The sequence below is a fragment of the Abramis brama genome, assembly GCF_963993115.1.
Source record: "Abramis brama genome assembly, chromosome: 2".
Lineage (NCBI taxonomy): Eukaryota > Metazoa > Chordata > Actinopteri > Cypriniformes > Leuciscidae > Abramis > Abramis brama.
The window spans coordinates 57,302,739-57,321,866 of record NC_139964.1 but is presented as its reverse complement, the minus strand read 5'-3'; the positions used below and the strand labels follow the sequence as shown (position 1 = coordinate 57,321,866).

The 19,128-nt window shown below is 36.0% G+C and overlaps 1 protein-coding gene across 16 annotated transcripts in view; it reads right to left on the bottom strand.

Annotated features, from left to right (window-relative positions):
• Positions 1 to 9,983, bottom strand: part of camk2d2 (calcium/calmodulin-dependent protein kinase (CaM kinase) II delta 2) — a 36,429-nt gene extending 26,446 nt beyond the window's left edge. For 15 of the 16 annotated variants that reach the window (XM_084093991.1, XM_084094000.1, XM_084094003.1 and 12 more), the window contains exons 1-2: positions 9,606 to 9,966; positions 7,276 to 7,370 (exon numbers count right to left, since the gene is read on the bottom strand). In XM_084093991.1, coding sequence (XP_083950117.1) covers positions 7,276 to 7,370; positions 9,606 to 9,667 — 157 coding nt within the window. In that variant the 5' untranslated portion in view covers positions 9,668 to 9,966. Of the gene's footprint in view, positions 1 to 7,275; positions 7,371 to 9,605 lie in introns of all 16 variants that reach the window. The other variant, XM_084093992.1, reaches the window with a different exon arrangement.
• Positions 9,984 to 19,128: the final 9,145 nt, after the last annotated feature.

Below are 19,128 nucleotides of genomic sequence, written 5' to 3'. Positions count from 1 at the left end.
CATGTCTCTCAGGGAAATGACCACAGACTCTCCAATGAGTTAAAGTCCTCAGACATGAGAGAATCTGAACAACTGGTCAGAGAGCAAAAAAAAAAAAAAAAAAAAAGAGAGACGGGGAACTGAAAGAATGTGTCTCTAATTAAAAGTGCCCTAGCTTACTCTCCTCAGAATTCTGTGGCCTAGTTTATTAAAGTAGGCATTTGGTTCTATGCTACACTACACAGTCTGACCTACTAGTTTTGCACTCAGCCTGAACAGAGAAAGAGGTCGCATTTGAAAAATGCTGTCTTTGCAGGTATGATATGGGCAACAAAGCAGCTTCCTTGGGTTTTAGATGCAGCCAGAAAGAAAGAGATATCTGACAGATATCAGCCAAATAATCCTATATGTACATTTTCCACTGCATCATACTGCCTATAGGTACTGCATTTGATTCAAAAGAACTAACTTACTTTCTGACTATTAATAAAGTATGTTCTATAAATGTGCATGTGTGTAGTACAAATACAGTCAAGTCCTACATGTGCCATCATGTGACCAACATCATCAGCTGGGTCACTCCATTTACCAATATGACAGATTCTCTCTCATGGCTTCATGGGATAGTAAAGTGTCCTTTGGGTTCTCACTGCAGAATCTAAGCAGAATTCGTTTTTTACCAACCAGTGTTTTATGAATACAGCAGCAGTATCTTCTTCTACGTAATCAAATTGGTTATTCTTATTATGATATATATATATATATATATATATATATATATATATATATATATATATATATATATATATAACAATATGTAGAACAAATGAAACAATTTATACAGCAGACCAGAATTATGAATCATCTAGCCACTGGCACACACTGTTCATAAGGACAAACACCTAGGCTATCAATCGTAGCATAAATACAATATCTCAATGCAAAAGTTTAGCATTATGCAAATACTATTTGAGAGTAGATTGTATCCACTACTCTCTCTCTCTCTCTGTGTGTGTGTGTGTGTGTGTGTGTGTGTGTGTGTGTGTGTGTGTGTGTGTGTGTGTGTGTGTGTGTGTGTGTGTGTGTGTGTGTGTGGCTGCGAAAGAGGTGCTGTCTGAGAAACCAATGAGTTTATTTTTAGCTTTGCAGGACCATAACCTCTCATGTGATTGTAGTCTCTCTTCCGCACACCATGAGTGAATGACTCACGAAGGTCAAGGAGATTCAGAGGTAGTGAACATTCTGTCTTGAACAGCAGCTCTGACAAGGGCTCATGTGAATTCTTCATTAACACCATCTCTGAATTATTCTCTATATGCAGAAATGTCTGTCTTAACATCTTAATGTGAAACATTCATTATGAATTCACTGATTGTGAATTCAATATACTGAAAGAATAGGTACAACAAATATGGCATACGCCTATGCGATGGAACAGAATGCTCTGTCAAATAAGCTCTGTGAATGTTGAATGAAATAAAACACCTCTAAAACGTCTTTGCTCTAAAAATGTTTGTTGCAGAGAGGGTTATAGGCCTATAGCCTAATAATAATAAATGTGATTATTTTGTACAATCGATTCTAATTTGTCTCATCAACATCAACAATCAAAACCAAATTACACAACCATTACACAACAATTGAACAACGATTGAACAGATATACTTCTATCCTTCATAGCCTTGTTTTCATTCACATCACATAAAATACAGTGTTAACCATCACTAAGGTTCATAGTGTATCAAAGCAGTGATTATAAAATGAGGTACAGCTGAGCACAGCGCTGCAATGCTCAGGAGTACTAAATGAGGACAGATGAGGTTAGAGAGTGCTGTTTTTTTTTCTTTCTCAGTTATCTTCACCACAAGATACTAAATCATAATAAACTAGCAGATTGTTTCTTTTAACATTCATCTGGTATCACATAAACACATACAGCAGCGCCATCAACATGGACAATGACCATCTGGTTGTTTTGTAAGACACCAGTCTACATGTCTGCTTTCTCGTTCTCTCCTTCCTCTTCATCTATCGCCAACACTATCCTTCTTCTCGTTGTACTTTTCTGTATTTTGTTGCCTCTGCATTGCATTTGCCTTACGTAATTCACAATCTGTACACAGCTTGTCTGTTGACCTGTCTTTTGCCTTTTTTCTTATTCCAGTTCTCTCGATTACAGTCTTTATCCTCCTCTGTGATTTTCTATTTTTACACAACAAATATTTCTCAGTATTATTAATCAGTAACTTTGTCTTGAAACACACACACACACATACGCGTGCGTGTGCACAGCCGCACACACACACACCTAAACATCCTAAAAACAAGACAGAATTACCTGAGAAGCAAAATCCATATGATATTAAATCAATTATTTTCAAAGATTATTGTGTATTTTGAACATACACTCTCAGAAAAAAATATTTGTACCTTTAGGGGGTAGAAATTGGGCAGTACCCTTAAAAGGTCATTTTTTAACCTCATTTACCCATAAAAGGTTCATAGTAGTACCTTAAGGCACATATTGCTACTTAATAATATTATATAATAAATAATATTTAGGGGTAAAAAAGGTACAAAGGTGTCCTATTAAGGGTACTTCCCAAGTGACAAGCTGTTGTACCCCTAAAGGTACAATTGTTACACATTTATTTGCTGAGAGTGTACTGTAAGTTTATTTGATTTTAGTTCCAATGGCAGATTTATATTACTACTTTTAAGCATTATCCCCAGTAAATTTAGAGCAGTGAACAGAAATGTTTTTGCTGGTGACAAACTGGTTTGGTGTTGATGCTGGGTACTTGAGCCTTATTGATGGGGTGTGGGAGTATTAAAGATTTTATTCATTTTCATGACTTCTAGTTTTCATGACTAGAAAATAAAGCTACCTCACACATCCAGGTTTTTGAAGACGACGAGGGGGGTGAAATATATATATATATATATATATATATATATACACATGTATATTATTATATATTAAATATTATAATATTATATATTAAAATAAAAAGAACAAATTATCACAACGCAAAAACTGAAAAAAGTTTTTAAAAAGCAGTACACTATTTTTACGCAATCTGACAATTTTATAAAAATAAGGTTGATTCAGTTCTTTTTAAAATTTATATTTTCAATATTTGCCTACATTTATTCACAATTTTGTCAGTTCATTTAAATGTTAATCACAAAAAGCACATTAAAGGGGTCCTATTATGCCCTTTTATGAAGTCTTGATTTTTCACCTATTTTACATTATTAGGCTACAACACCTCTCTCCCCAGTCTGTCTTGAATCGGCTTTGGCCGCGACTCTGGAAGACTTGGAGTTAAAGTCCCCAAAAACCGCAAGTTGCAAACGACTTTTCTCCAGTGTTTATTTCCAGTGTTGTTATTTTCTCCAGTGTTGTATATTTTAGTGACGTATTTCCAAGTGAAACGGAATATTGAACAGAGGGTAGGGTTTTACTTTAGCACTCCTCCTCTCCATCTCTCGCTCATAGCAGACTAACGGTTTGAGGGAAGTGGTTAAGTGTTTTCAACCCAAGCCGTCAAACTGACGTCATCAGAAAAGGAACGCCATTCCAGGTAGAATTTCTATTTCAGAATTACTTAAGTTCTTTTTCCGTTTGGTGATCGGTGGACCACAACTGTCTGTACGTCTTTTGTACAATCTCCAACTTTTCTTGCACACGACCCTGAAGTGTCATGTCCTTATATGGTAATTTGCGGGTCGTTTTCTTATGCTAATTAGGAACAACTGGCACACACTTTCAATTACGAAGATGTGGAACACGTCAATCCAAAGAACACAGGTGCGAACAATTCTGTTATTTTTTTGTCATGAATCCGATGTAGACTTTTCTTAGGAAGTTTTTTTTTTTTTTTTTTAGGAAGTACAAAGTTAAGAAAATTCTTAGGAAGATATTGGTGAATGAGGCCCAAAGAACGGCACTGAATTCTTAAAAAAGGAAGATGTGTTCGGAGTTTTGCCGACCGGATACGGCAAAATTTTAATCTATCAACTAGCTCTGCTGGTGGGTACAACTGGTTGGTTGTAGCGCTATCCTATTGCGTGCAGAGGGAATTTGAAAGACAGCCGTTTATCCCGCCCCTCAGATTGAGCCCTGCCAATGGTGTGTTCCCAGACCCAACATCTTGATGTGGGTCTGGCTTGTCAGGATAGTAAATATTAAGAATGGCGTAAATTTCAGACCAATTCAAGTCGTTCATTGTAATTCTTGGAAAGTGCATTCTGTTAAATAAAATATATCCCTGTGGAGTGGACTTGAGCTTTGTAACCTTGCAGATCTTTTTTATGCTCAAACAGCAACATTACACACTAACTACAGTTGAAAAAGTGAAAAAAAATAATAATAGCATGTTTAAAACCACATACTGTAGTAGGTACATTTGGTTTGTAACAGCCATTCAAAATATGAAAATGTTCTAGTATGAATATGGGTATGAAAGAGGGACATATTATAACAACCATGTTGACGTTGTCACTGTCATATGACAGACAGTACTTGGTACTTTTAAGAACTGTTCACTGAAAGGTTCTTTAGGAAACCCAAAATAGTTCTTCTATGGCTTCAGTGCGAAACCCCCTTTTAGAACCTTTATTTTTTAGGCAAGACAGTACACGCAAAAGCATTGTTTTCCATACACAGGTCAATTTTGAGATTTTGTGCAAATTGGCTTTACATAACATGTTGTTTCAGACTAGTAGAAAGAAAACATCCAAAATACACTTCAGTATTGTTTATTAATTGCACTTATCTAATTGAGTCTGTAGATTTCAAATACAATACATCTTTAAACGTTGTTTTCTCAAAATGAGCTTTTTCTCATGCACTGAGCTAGAAATCTCAGTAGCACTTGCATACTTTGACCTTTACAGTTTTATTCCCATTTATATGCTGAAGCTGAAGGTTTTTAACAGAGTAGTTTGTTCATATATTATTTGACTGGTTTTATACATGATGAAACAAGAATTTTGAACCTGGCTTTATCCACTGTTCAGATTTCAGTTCTGAAAACGTATGCAAATGAGTGCATATTTAATTAGATAATACCTAATTTGCATATTTAAACAACATTTCAATATGCTCACATTTCTTGATGTAATCAATCAACTGGGGAAGTATGGTGGTATCTCTTTTTTTTTTTTTACCATATTCACCTGGGGTGTCAATAATTGTGTCCCTTAAAACTAATTTTTTATCACCAAAATGACATATTTAAAAAAAAATTCCTGTGAAAAAAACATTCTTCATGCCTTAAAATAGCTTGAATGTAACTACACCCTTGCTTCATTTAGTACGCAGACCCATGAATATGCAAATGAGCCCTGCCTCCACTCAATCAGACAAGCTCAGAATACCTGATGCCAGAATACCAGCTCGGACAACTTTACTGTAGTAAACGCTTACACAATGGCAAGTGGAAATACTGGTTTAATTCAGTCATATATGTTTGAACCAGAAACTGATTCAGAAGTAGTGGAAGAGTGAATTATACAGGCTCATCAACATATTGATGTATCAGAATGGAAATGCGTTTTATGTATCGCTCTCTACATCAGACACATAACGGTAATTGATATGATTAGACTTTTGCTTGACTGTGTTATCAAACAGCCAATAATGTGCTGCTAATGTTACACAAACCATGTTCCCATTCGCCGTCTCAGTCTGCCTTCTAAAAATAAGTATCCTTAGAAACGCTTTGAACAACGTCAGTGGAGAAAATCATATCATAACATTGTAATATACATCATATACATAATCCACCTTCTATATTGCTAAATGTACCCGATTTTTCAAATCAACAGAAAAATATAGGATAACCTGGCTTCTCTTGAGACTCCCCTATTTCAGAGAATAGTTAATGAAATGCTAAAGCCTGCTAAAGCATGTTGACGTGATTGGATACAAGGTAGTTTGTGAGGTAAGGAACACCAGCGATTTCAAAACCGCCATTTTTAGTTTTAAGGAGAAAATACTCAGCAATGGTTTTGACTAATGAATTTGCACATGGTTGGTTTGTCTTAAAAGCATATTAAAAACACCACATAGACATATAAACAACATTAAAAACGTGATTTTCACCACAGGGGTCGATTACAGTGCAGTGGAATGTAAGGATATTTAGATGTTTTCAATGAAAACCAGACAAAGATTTTTTGCGGTGTATTAATGAAAAACTGCAAGATTTTGACCTATCAGTAATCACCTCACCCTTTACCCTGCATTAATCGAGAACTGGGGGTCATGATCCCACTAGCGAGGAAGGGTCTAGTGTCAATGTGCTTATATGTGTCTGTGTGCAGTGGCATTTATGGGTGCTCACAGAATCGCAATTCCTGGGCTTATCGTGGAGAGAGGTTAAGACCATCTCTGACACAGACCATCATCCAGTGCAGCGGAGCACTGCAGTGCTCGGCGAGTATGAGAGAGAAAGAGAGAGAGAGAGAGATGAATACAGAATAAACTGCCACACCACCCGATGCTGTATTTTTGGAAACGATATCCCAGCATGCACCAGTGCTGTGATACTGATCCCGGAATCTAGGTGTCCATTTCAATTCCACTGTGCAAAAAGGGGAGGGAGGGTGGGGGGGGTTTCATTCGATCCTAATGATCCAGAAAACCTACATTTCGTAAATGGTAACTTTAAAGCAAAAAGATTTGGAGGAATTGTTTCATAGAAAAAAGCAACATGAGTCATATGATTGGCTCTTAGGAGGAGAGATGCTGTGGGAGAAGCAAAATGATTGGTTGTTCTGAGGGTGGGAAGGAGGCTGATTGGTTGTTTTGCCCTATAGCAGCAGAGCCTGCAGGCAAACAGGCCAACAGCAACAATTACACTGACGGATCTGAAAGAACTGGGTCGCTCTATGCCCACACTTTCCAACAGGGGATAAGACCAGCCAAAGCCTTTGAAAGCGCACACATATACATATATCTGCTCACATATCACCTGTTACTGTGCTTATGCACACAAGAACACAAAACACTCAACTTACTACATCCAGATTCATTTATACAGTATTCAGATTGATCTGTGGATGTATGTGATTCTCAAACATATAATCCCTTCAACTTCTTCACAGCTAGACACAAGCTGTTACGTCAGAGCACACGCACAGAGCTCCAGATGAGACCCAGATGCATATTTGCGTTCTCTCGGTTTAACCGGATGTTGCCATGTTCGGTTACACTAGACGCTCCATTAACTGCACTCAAACCCTGCCTCACACCTGACAGGAGCCCACCAAATAAAAATCACCTACCCCTGGCTGACAGCTTCTTTGTGTTGATGATTTTGGCCGCATACTCTTGGCCGGATGATATCTTCACGCAGCGCCTCACGACAGAGAACGCGCCCCTGAAGAAGAGGGAAAAAAAAGAGAAGACTGTGAGAAAAAAATGGGCACGAGGCCCTGATGCCGAACAGATAGAGCATATGGCATGGAGAGCAGAATCTGTGCCATGATGGAGGCACAGCCTGAGCGCTTCCAAGCTTACACAACTATGATTTTCCATGGTTGTTTGTCCGTGTGTGTTTGATGAGCGTGTGTGGGTGTTTTGAAATTGCTTGGCATATTTGCTGGCCACATGCACACACCAAATCCGTCAATGCGCTTATTGGAAACGAGGGGGTTAATTACACATCACCTTAAATATCCCCTCTGGTGCGTTTGTTCTTCTCTCAAACAGAATGAGAGAATGATGTATTTTTTCAACATATATCACTTTAAGAAGATTGGGTTACATTGTACTTACTCAAATATGTACTTAGTAATATTAATTATCTACACTATAGAGTTACAGTTAGGGTTAGGTTTAGGGTTACTTGTAATATGCATAATTTACTGTTATTACTATAGTAAGTACATGTATGTCACCTTAAAATATAGTGTTACTGAAAATTTTAATCATTTTGAGGAAAAAAAGAATGTAAAAATCACAGTACAATTAAGTCACCTATAGTATAGTTAAACTATATTTTAAAAGGCAATACATGTAATTTTACTATGCAATATTTACTGTAAAGACAATCCTTTTTAGAATTAAAAAATATAAATTACCTTATAATTTATGGATAAAATGTATATGTAACAAGTCAGTATATATACTTTTCCAATAATATATTGTTGAAATTTTGTTTTAATAATAATAACAACAATTTAACAATTTAAATAAAATATCAATCACCTTATAATTTATGTGGAAAAGTGCATTCCCTGTGCAAACCATCACATCTGCTTGTATTATATTTAAAATGTTAGTGTCATCTTATTTGTGTGCACTTGTGCAATTGTTCTGTGTTGCATTTTGCATTATTTGCAAGTGTTAATGCATTAGTGTAATGCTGGAGAGGCTGATTTCAATCAACTAAATCGTGTAAAATCCTTTTATCCAACACAGGTATTGTGATATATTTGAGACGTGCACATCTATAATAATAAAGTGATAATTAATGACAATAGGCTATTTATGTTTAGTTGATGTGAGGGTATAATGGAATGAGCTCGAGCAGCGTATTGTTGCCATAGTAACCTCCTCAGCGACTTCGCGAGCGTCTATTTGCGCACTTGTAATCTTACTTTAATTGCTAGTGAAACGTTGCTTATAGAAACACTGTTACAACGTATACTTATTTATTTTTGCATATACTTATATGGATAAGACCACACCACAAACATTTTGTTTCGACTTCTTTTGGAGGGGTTCAGCTGCTTTTTTATTTTTTTTTAAATAAATAATTCAGTGTATAATGATCATGTGCATTTTATGAAATCAAAAATGGTACAAATAGCACCTCTATGTAACAAAGGGGAGCCTTGCTCTGGTACCCAATGTTTATAGGCTACATGATGCCACCGCGCAGATGGCGCAGAGACGTTTCGAAAACATCATATTTTGAACGGACTGTTATTCAAGACATTGCTATCTAAGGTCACACTGGGCTTAAAACGGACTCAATCCGGATCATTTTTTATCTGAACGCACCAGTACGTCGGAATAAATATATCACACGCTGAAACTAAGGCATCTCCTGGAAGCCGTAGAGATCGATCGGGACCACCGATGTGGCCTCTGCTGCGCGCCCTCCCCCCTCCCCAGTCAAACGCAACGCGAGGAATCCCCAACGCGATAATTAACGGCGCACGGGAATGTGTGTCTGCACTGTAGTCGCATTGCCATGAGTATCCCTGTCTCCGGGGGGGAAAAGCCCGAGCCCACTAAAACGTACATTATACCAGCTGTTAGGGTATCTGACGTGATGATCACAATGGCCGCGTCCCAAAACCTAGAGCGGTGGTTTCATACACTGCAATTTTTGGGCATCACAGGCACGTTTGGAGCGTTCGGTTCCGTTCCGTTCCGTTCCAAACGCACCCGTGATTGTCAAAGACTGCCGTCTGGGTTGGCAGCTTGCAAGGCTGTGAGACAGAGACTATGTATAATCAAGCGCTCACGGCAAGGTTATTACAAGCGTTCGCTGCAATTATAGCGGGGCTGTCAAATAGAAGACGCGTCGCAACCGCATCATTTCATTGTGCATATGAAACGCACAGGAATGCAATGATCCTGCAGTAGAAAATCCAGCACTTACTTTCCGAGCTCCTCAAAAAGCTGATATTCATCCGTGAATCTGGTGCAGATGGTCAGAGCCATTGTGATGGGAAATCGGCAGCGCGAGGAAGAGGATGATGCGGGGAAGCGCGGTCAGTCTCCTCTCGTCCCTCCTGTACACCAAAAGGAGAGCACTTGAATGATTTTTTCTTAGCTTCTGCTTCGGTTCCTCGTCTCTTGAAGTGAGCCGCACCGATCAATGTCAGATGATCAGATATGTAAACCTAGGGGTCGATCACTAAGGGGAGGAAGAAGCGCGTTCACATCCGACGGTTCCATGGGCTCATCATTATGCGCGTTGACGTTGCCATCTCTCTCTTGGACGTGTTTGCATTTAGAGCACCTCGCCCCCTTCTCCCCTCCCTTTTAAAGCCATGCCCCGCCCTCTCAAACATCATGCACTTCATATTCATCATACTTAATAATTCGTCATGGCAATAATAGCAATAAGGTCAAATGAATAATTGATCTAGTATAACCTATATAAGCATAACTGCAATGTGCCATGCTATGCGTCGTCTAAAACTATAAACAAGTTTCATTTTATTTAATGCATATGAAGTGTTTATATGATCTAATAAATTACCACCCATTTGTGCTTGAAAAAATACCATTTGTTAAACTATTTAAATGAACTACACAAATAGATAAAGGTTTTTTTCAAGGTATCTCATTGAGAAATTTAAAAAAAAAATTTTTTTTTCTTTAATAGGCCTACTACCAATAATAATAATGATATTATTAGCAACTTCACAGAAACAACACTACCAGAAATTACGGCTGAATGCTGTAATATGGTTGTGCATTTCAAGATAATTCTCAAGATATCCTTTTGTTGCTAAATTTAGCAGTCCCGTGGTATGTTTATAGTATCCAATGGTACCTAATGACATTCAAATGTACTTCCAAGAATACCATAGTACTACAATTGTAGGCTACGTTTAAAACAAAACAAAAAAAATAAATAAATACCTAGTACAGTAGCCTACAGTAGGTTTCAAATGTTTTTAGATGGCAAAGACAAAAACAACAAAACAGGAAAATAAGGAGGTAGCACTGTAAAAAAAAGTGCAGGTAAAGAAATCCAACAATTTAGACTACACTTAAAATAGTAAAATGATCGACTGTTAGCCTACTGTGAAATAGGCCATATTAATTCACATGTAAATCATCTAAATAATAATATCTAAATTTGTAGCCTACTGTAGCGTATACAGATATGTCAGTGAAGTATAGAAACTCAAGAATCCATTACATTAAAACCCAGATATGCTGGCAGAGCTCAGACCTGTTTGTGACGCACATTCACAGCTGGTATTTCAACGCATGCCCACGTGCAGTGTAATCTCTTGTGCACTTCTATCTTTTGAGCACACGGGTGCGCTGTTGTACTATAGTTTCACAAACTATTACTGTGGATTCAAACATTGCATCACATTTAATCAGTAAGAAACTCATTTTTGGAAGAATTTTTATATATTATATATATTATATATTATATATTTATAACTTATATAATATGTACCATTGCAAGAGTTCAGTTGGGGGACATTCTGAATTTTGATGGTAACAAACGTAAGCATCATTTTATTTTTAATCTGCTGGAATCTTGTTTGTTTGTTTGGGTTTATTCACAAAATACCACTACCAGCAAATTCTATAATACAGCGGGGGTACAGAATCAGAATTTGGTATAGTGAATGGGTCCCCCAAAGAAGCTAAAAAAAAGCTTATAGGTGGGGGCCCATAGTTTATGAAAAAGAAGTGATACAGACAAGGTACACAGTTACCACCTGCAACGAGACGATGGTAAGTACACTGAAAGCACGCAAAAGCGCACCACTACATACATAAAAGTACATACACATACATTCATACACATAGATCCCAGTAGTCCATGAGAAGACAGTTACACTCACCTAAAGGATTATTAGGAACACCTGTTCAATTTCTCATTAATGCAATTATCTAATCAACCAATCACATGGCAGTTGCTTCAATGCATTTAGGGGTGTGGTCCTGGTCAAGACAATCTCCTGAACTCCACACTGAATGTCAGAATGGGAAAGAAAGGTGATTTAAGCAATTTTGAGCGCGGCATGGTTGTTGGTGCCAGACGGGCCGGTCTGAGTATTTCACAATCTGAAATTGAGACACCCCATGGTCTCTAGTGTCCCACAGAAGGTTCTCTGTAGAGGTGGGCGGATCGATCCTAAAATATCGATACTGACGTGGTATCGAAAAGGATCGATCCTCACATAAAAATATCGATCCAAATGTGTGTTTTTTTTTCCAGTAATTTGTATTAATTTAGCACGCAATTCAGTGCGTAAAATAAGCTTCTAAGTGGAAAAATAAGCGAATGTTAGCGGATAATTGTGTAGGATAGAACTTTTTCTCCTAGTCATCTGGATACAAGACGAAACCAATCAATCACCGAGAGCGTTCGATGCTGGTGCTTCACTGAGCTCACAGGCATGTTTGGGAAACGAAGCCTTGCTTATGGTGCGTTCAAGTCCTCCTGGGAAGTTCGTACGTACGAGGTGGGAAGTCGTGCTTATAACGGCATGTGCGTTCAAGTCACTTTCGTCGGAGCAAAATGGCGGAGTACTTTCTCTTAATTAATTACACAAAAATACGCTTTGATCAATTGAATAAATTACAGTTTAGTATGACATAGAAAACAGATAGCCTATGTTAAATTGTAATATTACAGTTTTTACTGTATTTTTGATCAAATAAATGCAGAAGAGAATTAAAAAAATCTTACAGACCCCAAACTTTTGAACAGTAGGCTAGTGTACAATAGTACTTTTACTATAATTAGGGTAGTTTTGTAAAAGTCACTGACTAATAATTACAGGTGAGTTGAGAGCACAAATCACAAAATATTTAGTAGTCATGAAAACGTTTTCAGATTTAGCATATTAATGATGCATTCACCTCATAAATCATGACACACTGCTCTAGCACAGGAAAGTGCATACAAGTTCAAGTGCATGCTTTTAAAATTAAAAAGTATTGGTATCGGTATCGATATCGGCGATACTGGCCCTGTATTTACTTGGTATCGGATCGATACCAAAATTTGGAGTATCGCCCACCTCTAGTTCTCTGTTATTCTTTCAAATAAGAACAGCCAAAGGTTAAAGTGATAAGATTGTTTGAAGTCCCTTTAATCAAGATGGTTCTCGATTGCCCTCTGTCACTCCCAAACTATAGGTGACACCTGTGCCTCTGTGATACTATTTTCATATTACTGAGATTGGATGTAATCGTCTCTATATGATAATTAAGCTCTTTTAAGTGAAGGAACATTTTGATATATATATATATTGGAGTTGAAGTGGTTTGGAACAGACCATAATTTCTTATAGACCCCCATTTGATGCTCTTGGCCCAAAGTAGCATCACAACCATTCCCTTTTCATAGATAACACCTCCCGAAACCTGGTGGGCAGGTGCCCTCACTCTTAAAAGAGATTGAACCTTTGGGGTTCAAAAAAGAACTTTAAAGTGCAAATATGAACTTCTAACTATGAAAAAGGTTCAAAGTTGAACCTATAAGTTCTATAATGATCCACTGATTATTTGGCACATGTTGTCAGTTCATTTTAGAACCTTTGTTGTGGCAGAATGGTTCATATAAGAACCTGGCCTGTTGTCAAGGTTCCTTTTTGAACCTTAGATGGATTGTAAAAAAAATAGTATTTTGTTATTAGGCCCTTGCTTTGCTATTAGCCCCTGACCATACAAGAATGGAACTTTTAAATTTATACACATTCAAAGCACTTGATCATTAAAGATGCTCCATTATTGTTTTTCACCTGTTAGTTTAAAAATACTTTACACAATTATAAGCAAAACTACAGCCCTGAAAAAGATGCCCTTTCAGGAGGATAAATGCAACATTTTTTATGGAAAAGTCAATAAATTATAATTCAGTAAACATTAATCAAAAAACAATTTCTGTAAATTGCAAAGTGAACTACAAACCTTTGCCCTTATCATACATGGTTAAATTGGGCCGGGGCTCTCAGGGCTCAGCCCCGGCACATAGGCCTAAGCCTGCTCATTTGTGTCCTGATGTGCCTGTTATATATATATATATATATATATATATATATATATACACACACATATATATATACACACACATATATATATATACACACATATATATATATATATATATATATATATATATATATATATATATATATATATATATATACACACACACATTATTATTATTACCATTATCATTTTTATTATGCATAACAATAATAGGCTACTGTTCTGATTAGCCTGCTATTTTTTTTTTCTCATATTAATAGTAGCCTAGGCTAATAACATGCATAGCCTACCTATTATTATTATTATTATTATTATTATTATTATTATTATTAAAAGTTTTGAAAATTGTAACAATGTATTTGTTTCCACAAAAAAAAAAAAAAAATCAGAACATATCAATGTTTAGCCACTTTAATTGTACCAATACTAGATAATAACAATTCATTAATAATTTAATTACATGTTTACATAAATCACAAAATCTTCAATGGTCTGTGCAAAATAAAAAAATAAAAAACCGTTTAAACCGTTACTTTGTTGTGCGACTCACTCACGAGACGTCACGTCAGCTGATGGACTACTAGAGGATCGACGGAAAATATTTTAGGTAAGTTAAGTCACAAATAAAATGTCAAAATAACTATAAACCTTGAAATCCGCGATAATATAATGAGTCTAGTGTGTCATAAAAAGGTTTGAACTCATTTTGTGACTCTTCTATCGACAGTAAGATCGCAAAATTGAATGGATCCAGAACATTAAAAAATGGTAAGAAAAAAACAAGAACAATTTGTGGTTTATATTTGTTTTGTTTGTTTTTACCTCTAACGTTACCTCCTCCTTTTTATTTTAGTATCAATATAGTAATAAAAGGTATTTTTTTTAGTTGGATGGATATAAGCTATAATCTTTTAAATTATTTACATCAGTGGTTCTTAACTAAAATTCATTAGGCTAATTCTAGCTAATTAACGTTATTCAGTTTCATTTTAATTTCTAGTTAAAATAAAGAAATATATAAAACTAAATTGAAGATTTTTATCAAACTCCCTAGTGTTATTTTTGCGCAATTGCTCAGGGAAAATGACTCCATAGCGCCATCTAACGTACAACCAGTATAACCGTTTTGAACGCAGAAAACTTAACGGTATAACGTTATACATGTATATAATTGGTTGTATTACACATTTTTTTAGGGATAGTTCACCCAAAAATTAACATTCTGTCATCAGTTACTCAAATTGTCAAACCTGTATAATTTTCTTTGTTCTGATGAACACTAAGGAAGACATTTTGACGAATATTTGTAAACCAAGCAGATCTGGGGAACCATTGACTTCCATAGTAGGAAAAAAAAAATACTATGGAAGTGAACGGTGCCCCAGATCTATTACAATTCTTCAAAGTCAGCAGAACAAAGAAATTATAAAAGTTATACAGGTTTAGAAATCAGAGTAACTGATGACAGAATGTTCATTTTTGGGTGAACCAAAAACCTTTATATGCACTGTTGAATTTCTGGTAACAGTCTGTATGGTCCGGGTCAAATTGACCCTAATTGGATTCAATACAATTCCAAAAGATCATGCTATGAAAAAACAAAAATACAATCAGTTACAAATAATTACCTTTTAATATCAATGCTGTATAAGAGTCTTGTTTCTCAAAAAATAAAATAAAAATTAGTCTCCTCTCCGGTGTTGTGAGTTGTGACAAACATACAAAATAATACTTTTCTGATTCACTTCTTTTTTCTATAGGACTTCATTTGGTATTTCACATGGGGCAATCTCAACACAGAACTTTGCTCAAACAGTGTGGCCAGCAAATTATCAGCTACCAAAATTTCCTATGGCAATACAAAAAAAACTTGATGAGGAGAGCAGAGATTTTTGTTCTTCAACAGGACGGAGCAAATGGAGATCAAAAATAATTCAAACACTGTTTGATCAGATGTGCACTTATACATGGTAATTAAAAAGCATAATTAATAGCATAATTTTAGAGCATGATGGAGGACAAATGTTTTCTCTTTTTTTTTTTCAGGTATCCAACAAGTGAACAATACAACAAGGTGTGTTCAGCCCTTGTTGCTAAATACCAATTCTTGAGAGACAGAACAGGAAGGGGATATGTAAGAACATGACAAAGAGTTTTTCAATTTCATAAAACCTTTAATACTTCCTTGATCTTGAAGGTTATACGTGTTTAATTAATATTTTTCAATTTAAGGAGTCATGGCATGAGATGCTTAAGAACAAATTCAAGAAAGAAAGATCACCCTTGGTTGACATTGAAGAGATAAATAAAGTTCGCAGCAGATTCGGGAAAGTAAAGAACCAGATGACTTCTCAGAGCATCCAACACCATTAAGGTAACTAATAAAGAAATAAGTATGCCAAATGATACTACACCTTAATGGATATTTACAGTAATAGATGTCTTTATTTATTTTTTTAGACTGAGGATCTATCTGTTATCCAAGACATGCACCAAAAGAGACAAAGGTCTGAAGAGGTAAGAGTCACAAATAGAATAATCTTCAGGATTTAAGATATGTTATTTAAGTAGCATATCTATAAGTATGTTTTTTTGTGGAAAGAGTGAATCAGGAGAAGATGAATACAGCATGGGGATCCACTTGGAGAAAATGAGAACAGAATGCTTGAAGAGGACACCAAATATCCGACTTTTACAAGACTGCATGGCACGGACAAGGAATGAGAGGGCAGACTATGTGAAACATCACCCCACAAAAGAAATACTATCACGATAGCCAGCCCTTAAAATCCTCTATATTCTATTCCAGTTTTAATAAGTCTTCATTTGTACTTTCTGTCCTGTGTTCAAATTTGTATATGCCTATATTAAATAAATATTTCAAGAAGAACAATAGGTTGTGTCTGTGTTGTGAAATGGGATTAAAGTAGTAATGTATAATAATAATAATAATAATAATAATAATAATAATACACACATATATATATATATATATATATATATATATATATATATATATATATATATATATATATATATATATATATATATATACATACCAAAAGTGTGTCCAAAAAGGTTCAAAATGGAACCCAGGCGGTTCATTAATGCACCCTTAAGAAAAGGTTCCAATTAGAACCTCTTCAAAAAGGTTCAAAAATGAACCTTAAGGTTCCCCCACAGTTGCAATTTCCAGGAACCTCAAAAGGTTCATTTTTGAACCTTTTCTTCTTAGAGTGAGTGGCGGTGTAGCCCATGGCTTAGGTCGTTCCCATCTATGGCCATCAGAGAATCTTACCCGTCATAGGGTCAAACACCTCCTGCACACTGAGTTATGGCTCTACTTCACTTGAGCAGAATTATCATATTTTGTGTTATCATATTTTTTTTTTTTTTAGAGGTAATCGAAAACCATCATATCCAATTGGAACATTCAATATTGATCATAGAATTATCTTCAATCTTACGTCTCAACATGGAACAAATAACATTATGCATTGGCAAATAATAAGAAAGATACATACAGCCGTTTTAAATGTGACATTCCAAATTAAACCAGAATAGGGCATATCTCAAAGTGTCCATCAAGCATTTGTTTTCTTTCTTCATGGCCTTGTTGGGCTCTCACAATGTCTCAATCTTTCCTTTGCCTCAGTGATATTAGCATATTGTTTAGTTTTGATAACTCAAACTATCAACAATCAATAGACAATAAAATGTGTGTGTGTGTACTGTGCATGTGTGTGTTTGTGTCCATTTTCTCCGTGTGGACATCCTTTATCCACTTGTTTTCCCTCTGTGGAAAGACTGTTGTCCATAGTCTCAGAAATGGTTTGTTTCTGAAATCTCCTTTTCTTTCTCTTCTCATTGTCCATTCTTTTCCACTTGGACCGTAAGTCCTTCTAGAAGAAGCAGTCACTGGTGTTGTTCGAGTCTGTGCCTCTTCATCAGTTCCATCCATCCCATGGTGGGTTTCAGGCTTTTTAGGTCTTTTAGGCCTGCAGTTCATGATTTTGCAGGTCTGGAAATCTCTGTATTCTGTAATTTTTCATGAGAAAATCCCCTGGCTCCACTGGTTCTACAGTACTTCCTTCTCGTCCTTCAAACGACCATGTCATGTTTCTACATGAGGTTACTCCTTTCAGGCAAACATCTTTATGCTTATATCTGAAATGATAATCAAAAAGAAGTTGCCCCCCCCTTTTCCCCACAATCATCTTTTCACATTCAAAACATTAAAGTCAAAGGTTTAATCAAATAAACATCAAACATCATTAATGTCATAAAATTTCACTTTACAATTGATGTCATTTAAACATTTATAAAAAATTATAACTACATATCAATGCTAAAAAAAAATCATAATGAATCAAAAATCATAAAGAATCATAAAGAATCACCCCCCTTTTGATAGTAAACCTTTCTCTACAATGTGTTACTATCAAAAACTTATTCTAATTTGCATCAGCATTTGCTTGTGACTGAGCTACAGTCATGTTGCTGGTGCAGTGATATATTTGACAAGGTGTGAATGACTTCTTTATTTCCTTTCAACAGTGCCAACTGGGTTTCTAAATTGCCTATTTTCTTAAGCAAACAACGATAGTCCATCTTCTCTAGTCCAACTTCCTGATCTTCCTTTCTTTTCTCCAAACAATGCCTTGCAATGTGACCATCCTTTCCACATGCATGACAGACAAAGTTTTGAAGAGGTCTCTCACTGTCTTGACAATGTCTAGCAATGTGACCAGCTTTTCCACATGCATAGCAAAGAATAACACCTTCTGAATTTATTCTTGCAAATCTCCTTGGTCCCTGATAGAAACCATTAGGCAATGTAATAGAACATTCTCTCTCGCCAAAGGCAGCAACTGGATGTCTAGATTTGGCAGCTTTCATTTGACTATTTGCATGAACATTATTGTTGTAAAACTGTGTCATTTTAGCAATAATGTCATTATATTCAGATAGTGATGTCACATGCATTGTCACAGCAGACCGGGTGAGTTTGTCACATTTGTTAATCAAGGCAGACTTGAAAGTGACATCATTCTTAGTAATGTCCGGATTGCCACTGAAAGTTTTAAACATCTCCAATAATCGTTCTGAAAATGCTGCTGGATGCTCCCCTTTCCTCATGTGCATCTCAGATATTTTATCCCAATTAACTGACATCACACCTAAGACTTCAAGCAGTGCCTTTTTCCTCTCCGACTTATTAGAATTTCTGTCCTTTACTTTCTTAGTTAAGGCTCCAGACAAAGTCTCAGGCAGGCACATTCTTAACAAAACGCACGCAGTAAAATTGTAAACTTCAGTATATTCCTCCAAGTTTTTCAAAAAATCTAATGGATCTTGTTTGGCAGGTTAAAATTTACCAATATTCTTGATCACAGCATCTAGTTCAGTTGGATTAAATCCTCTGA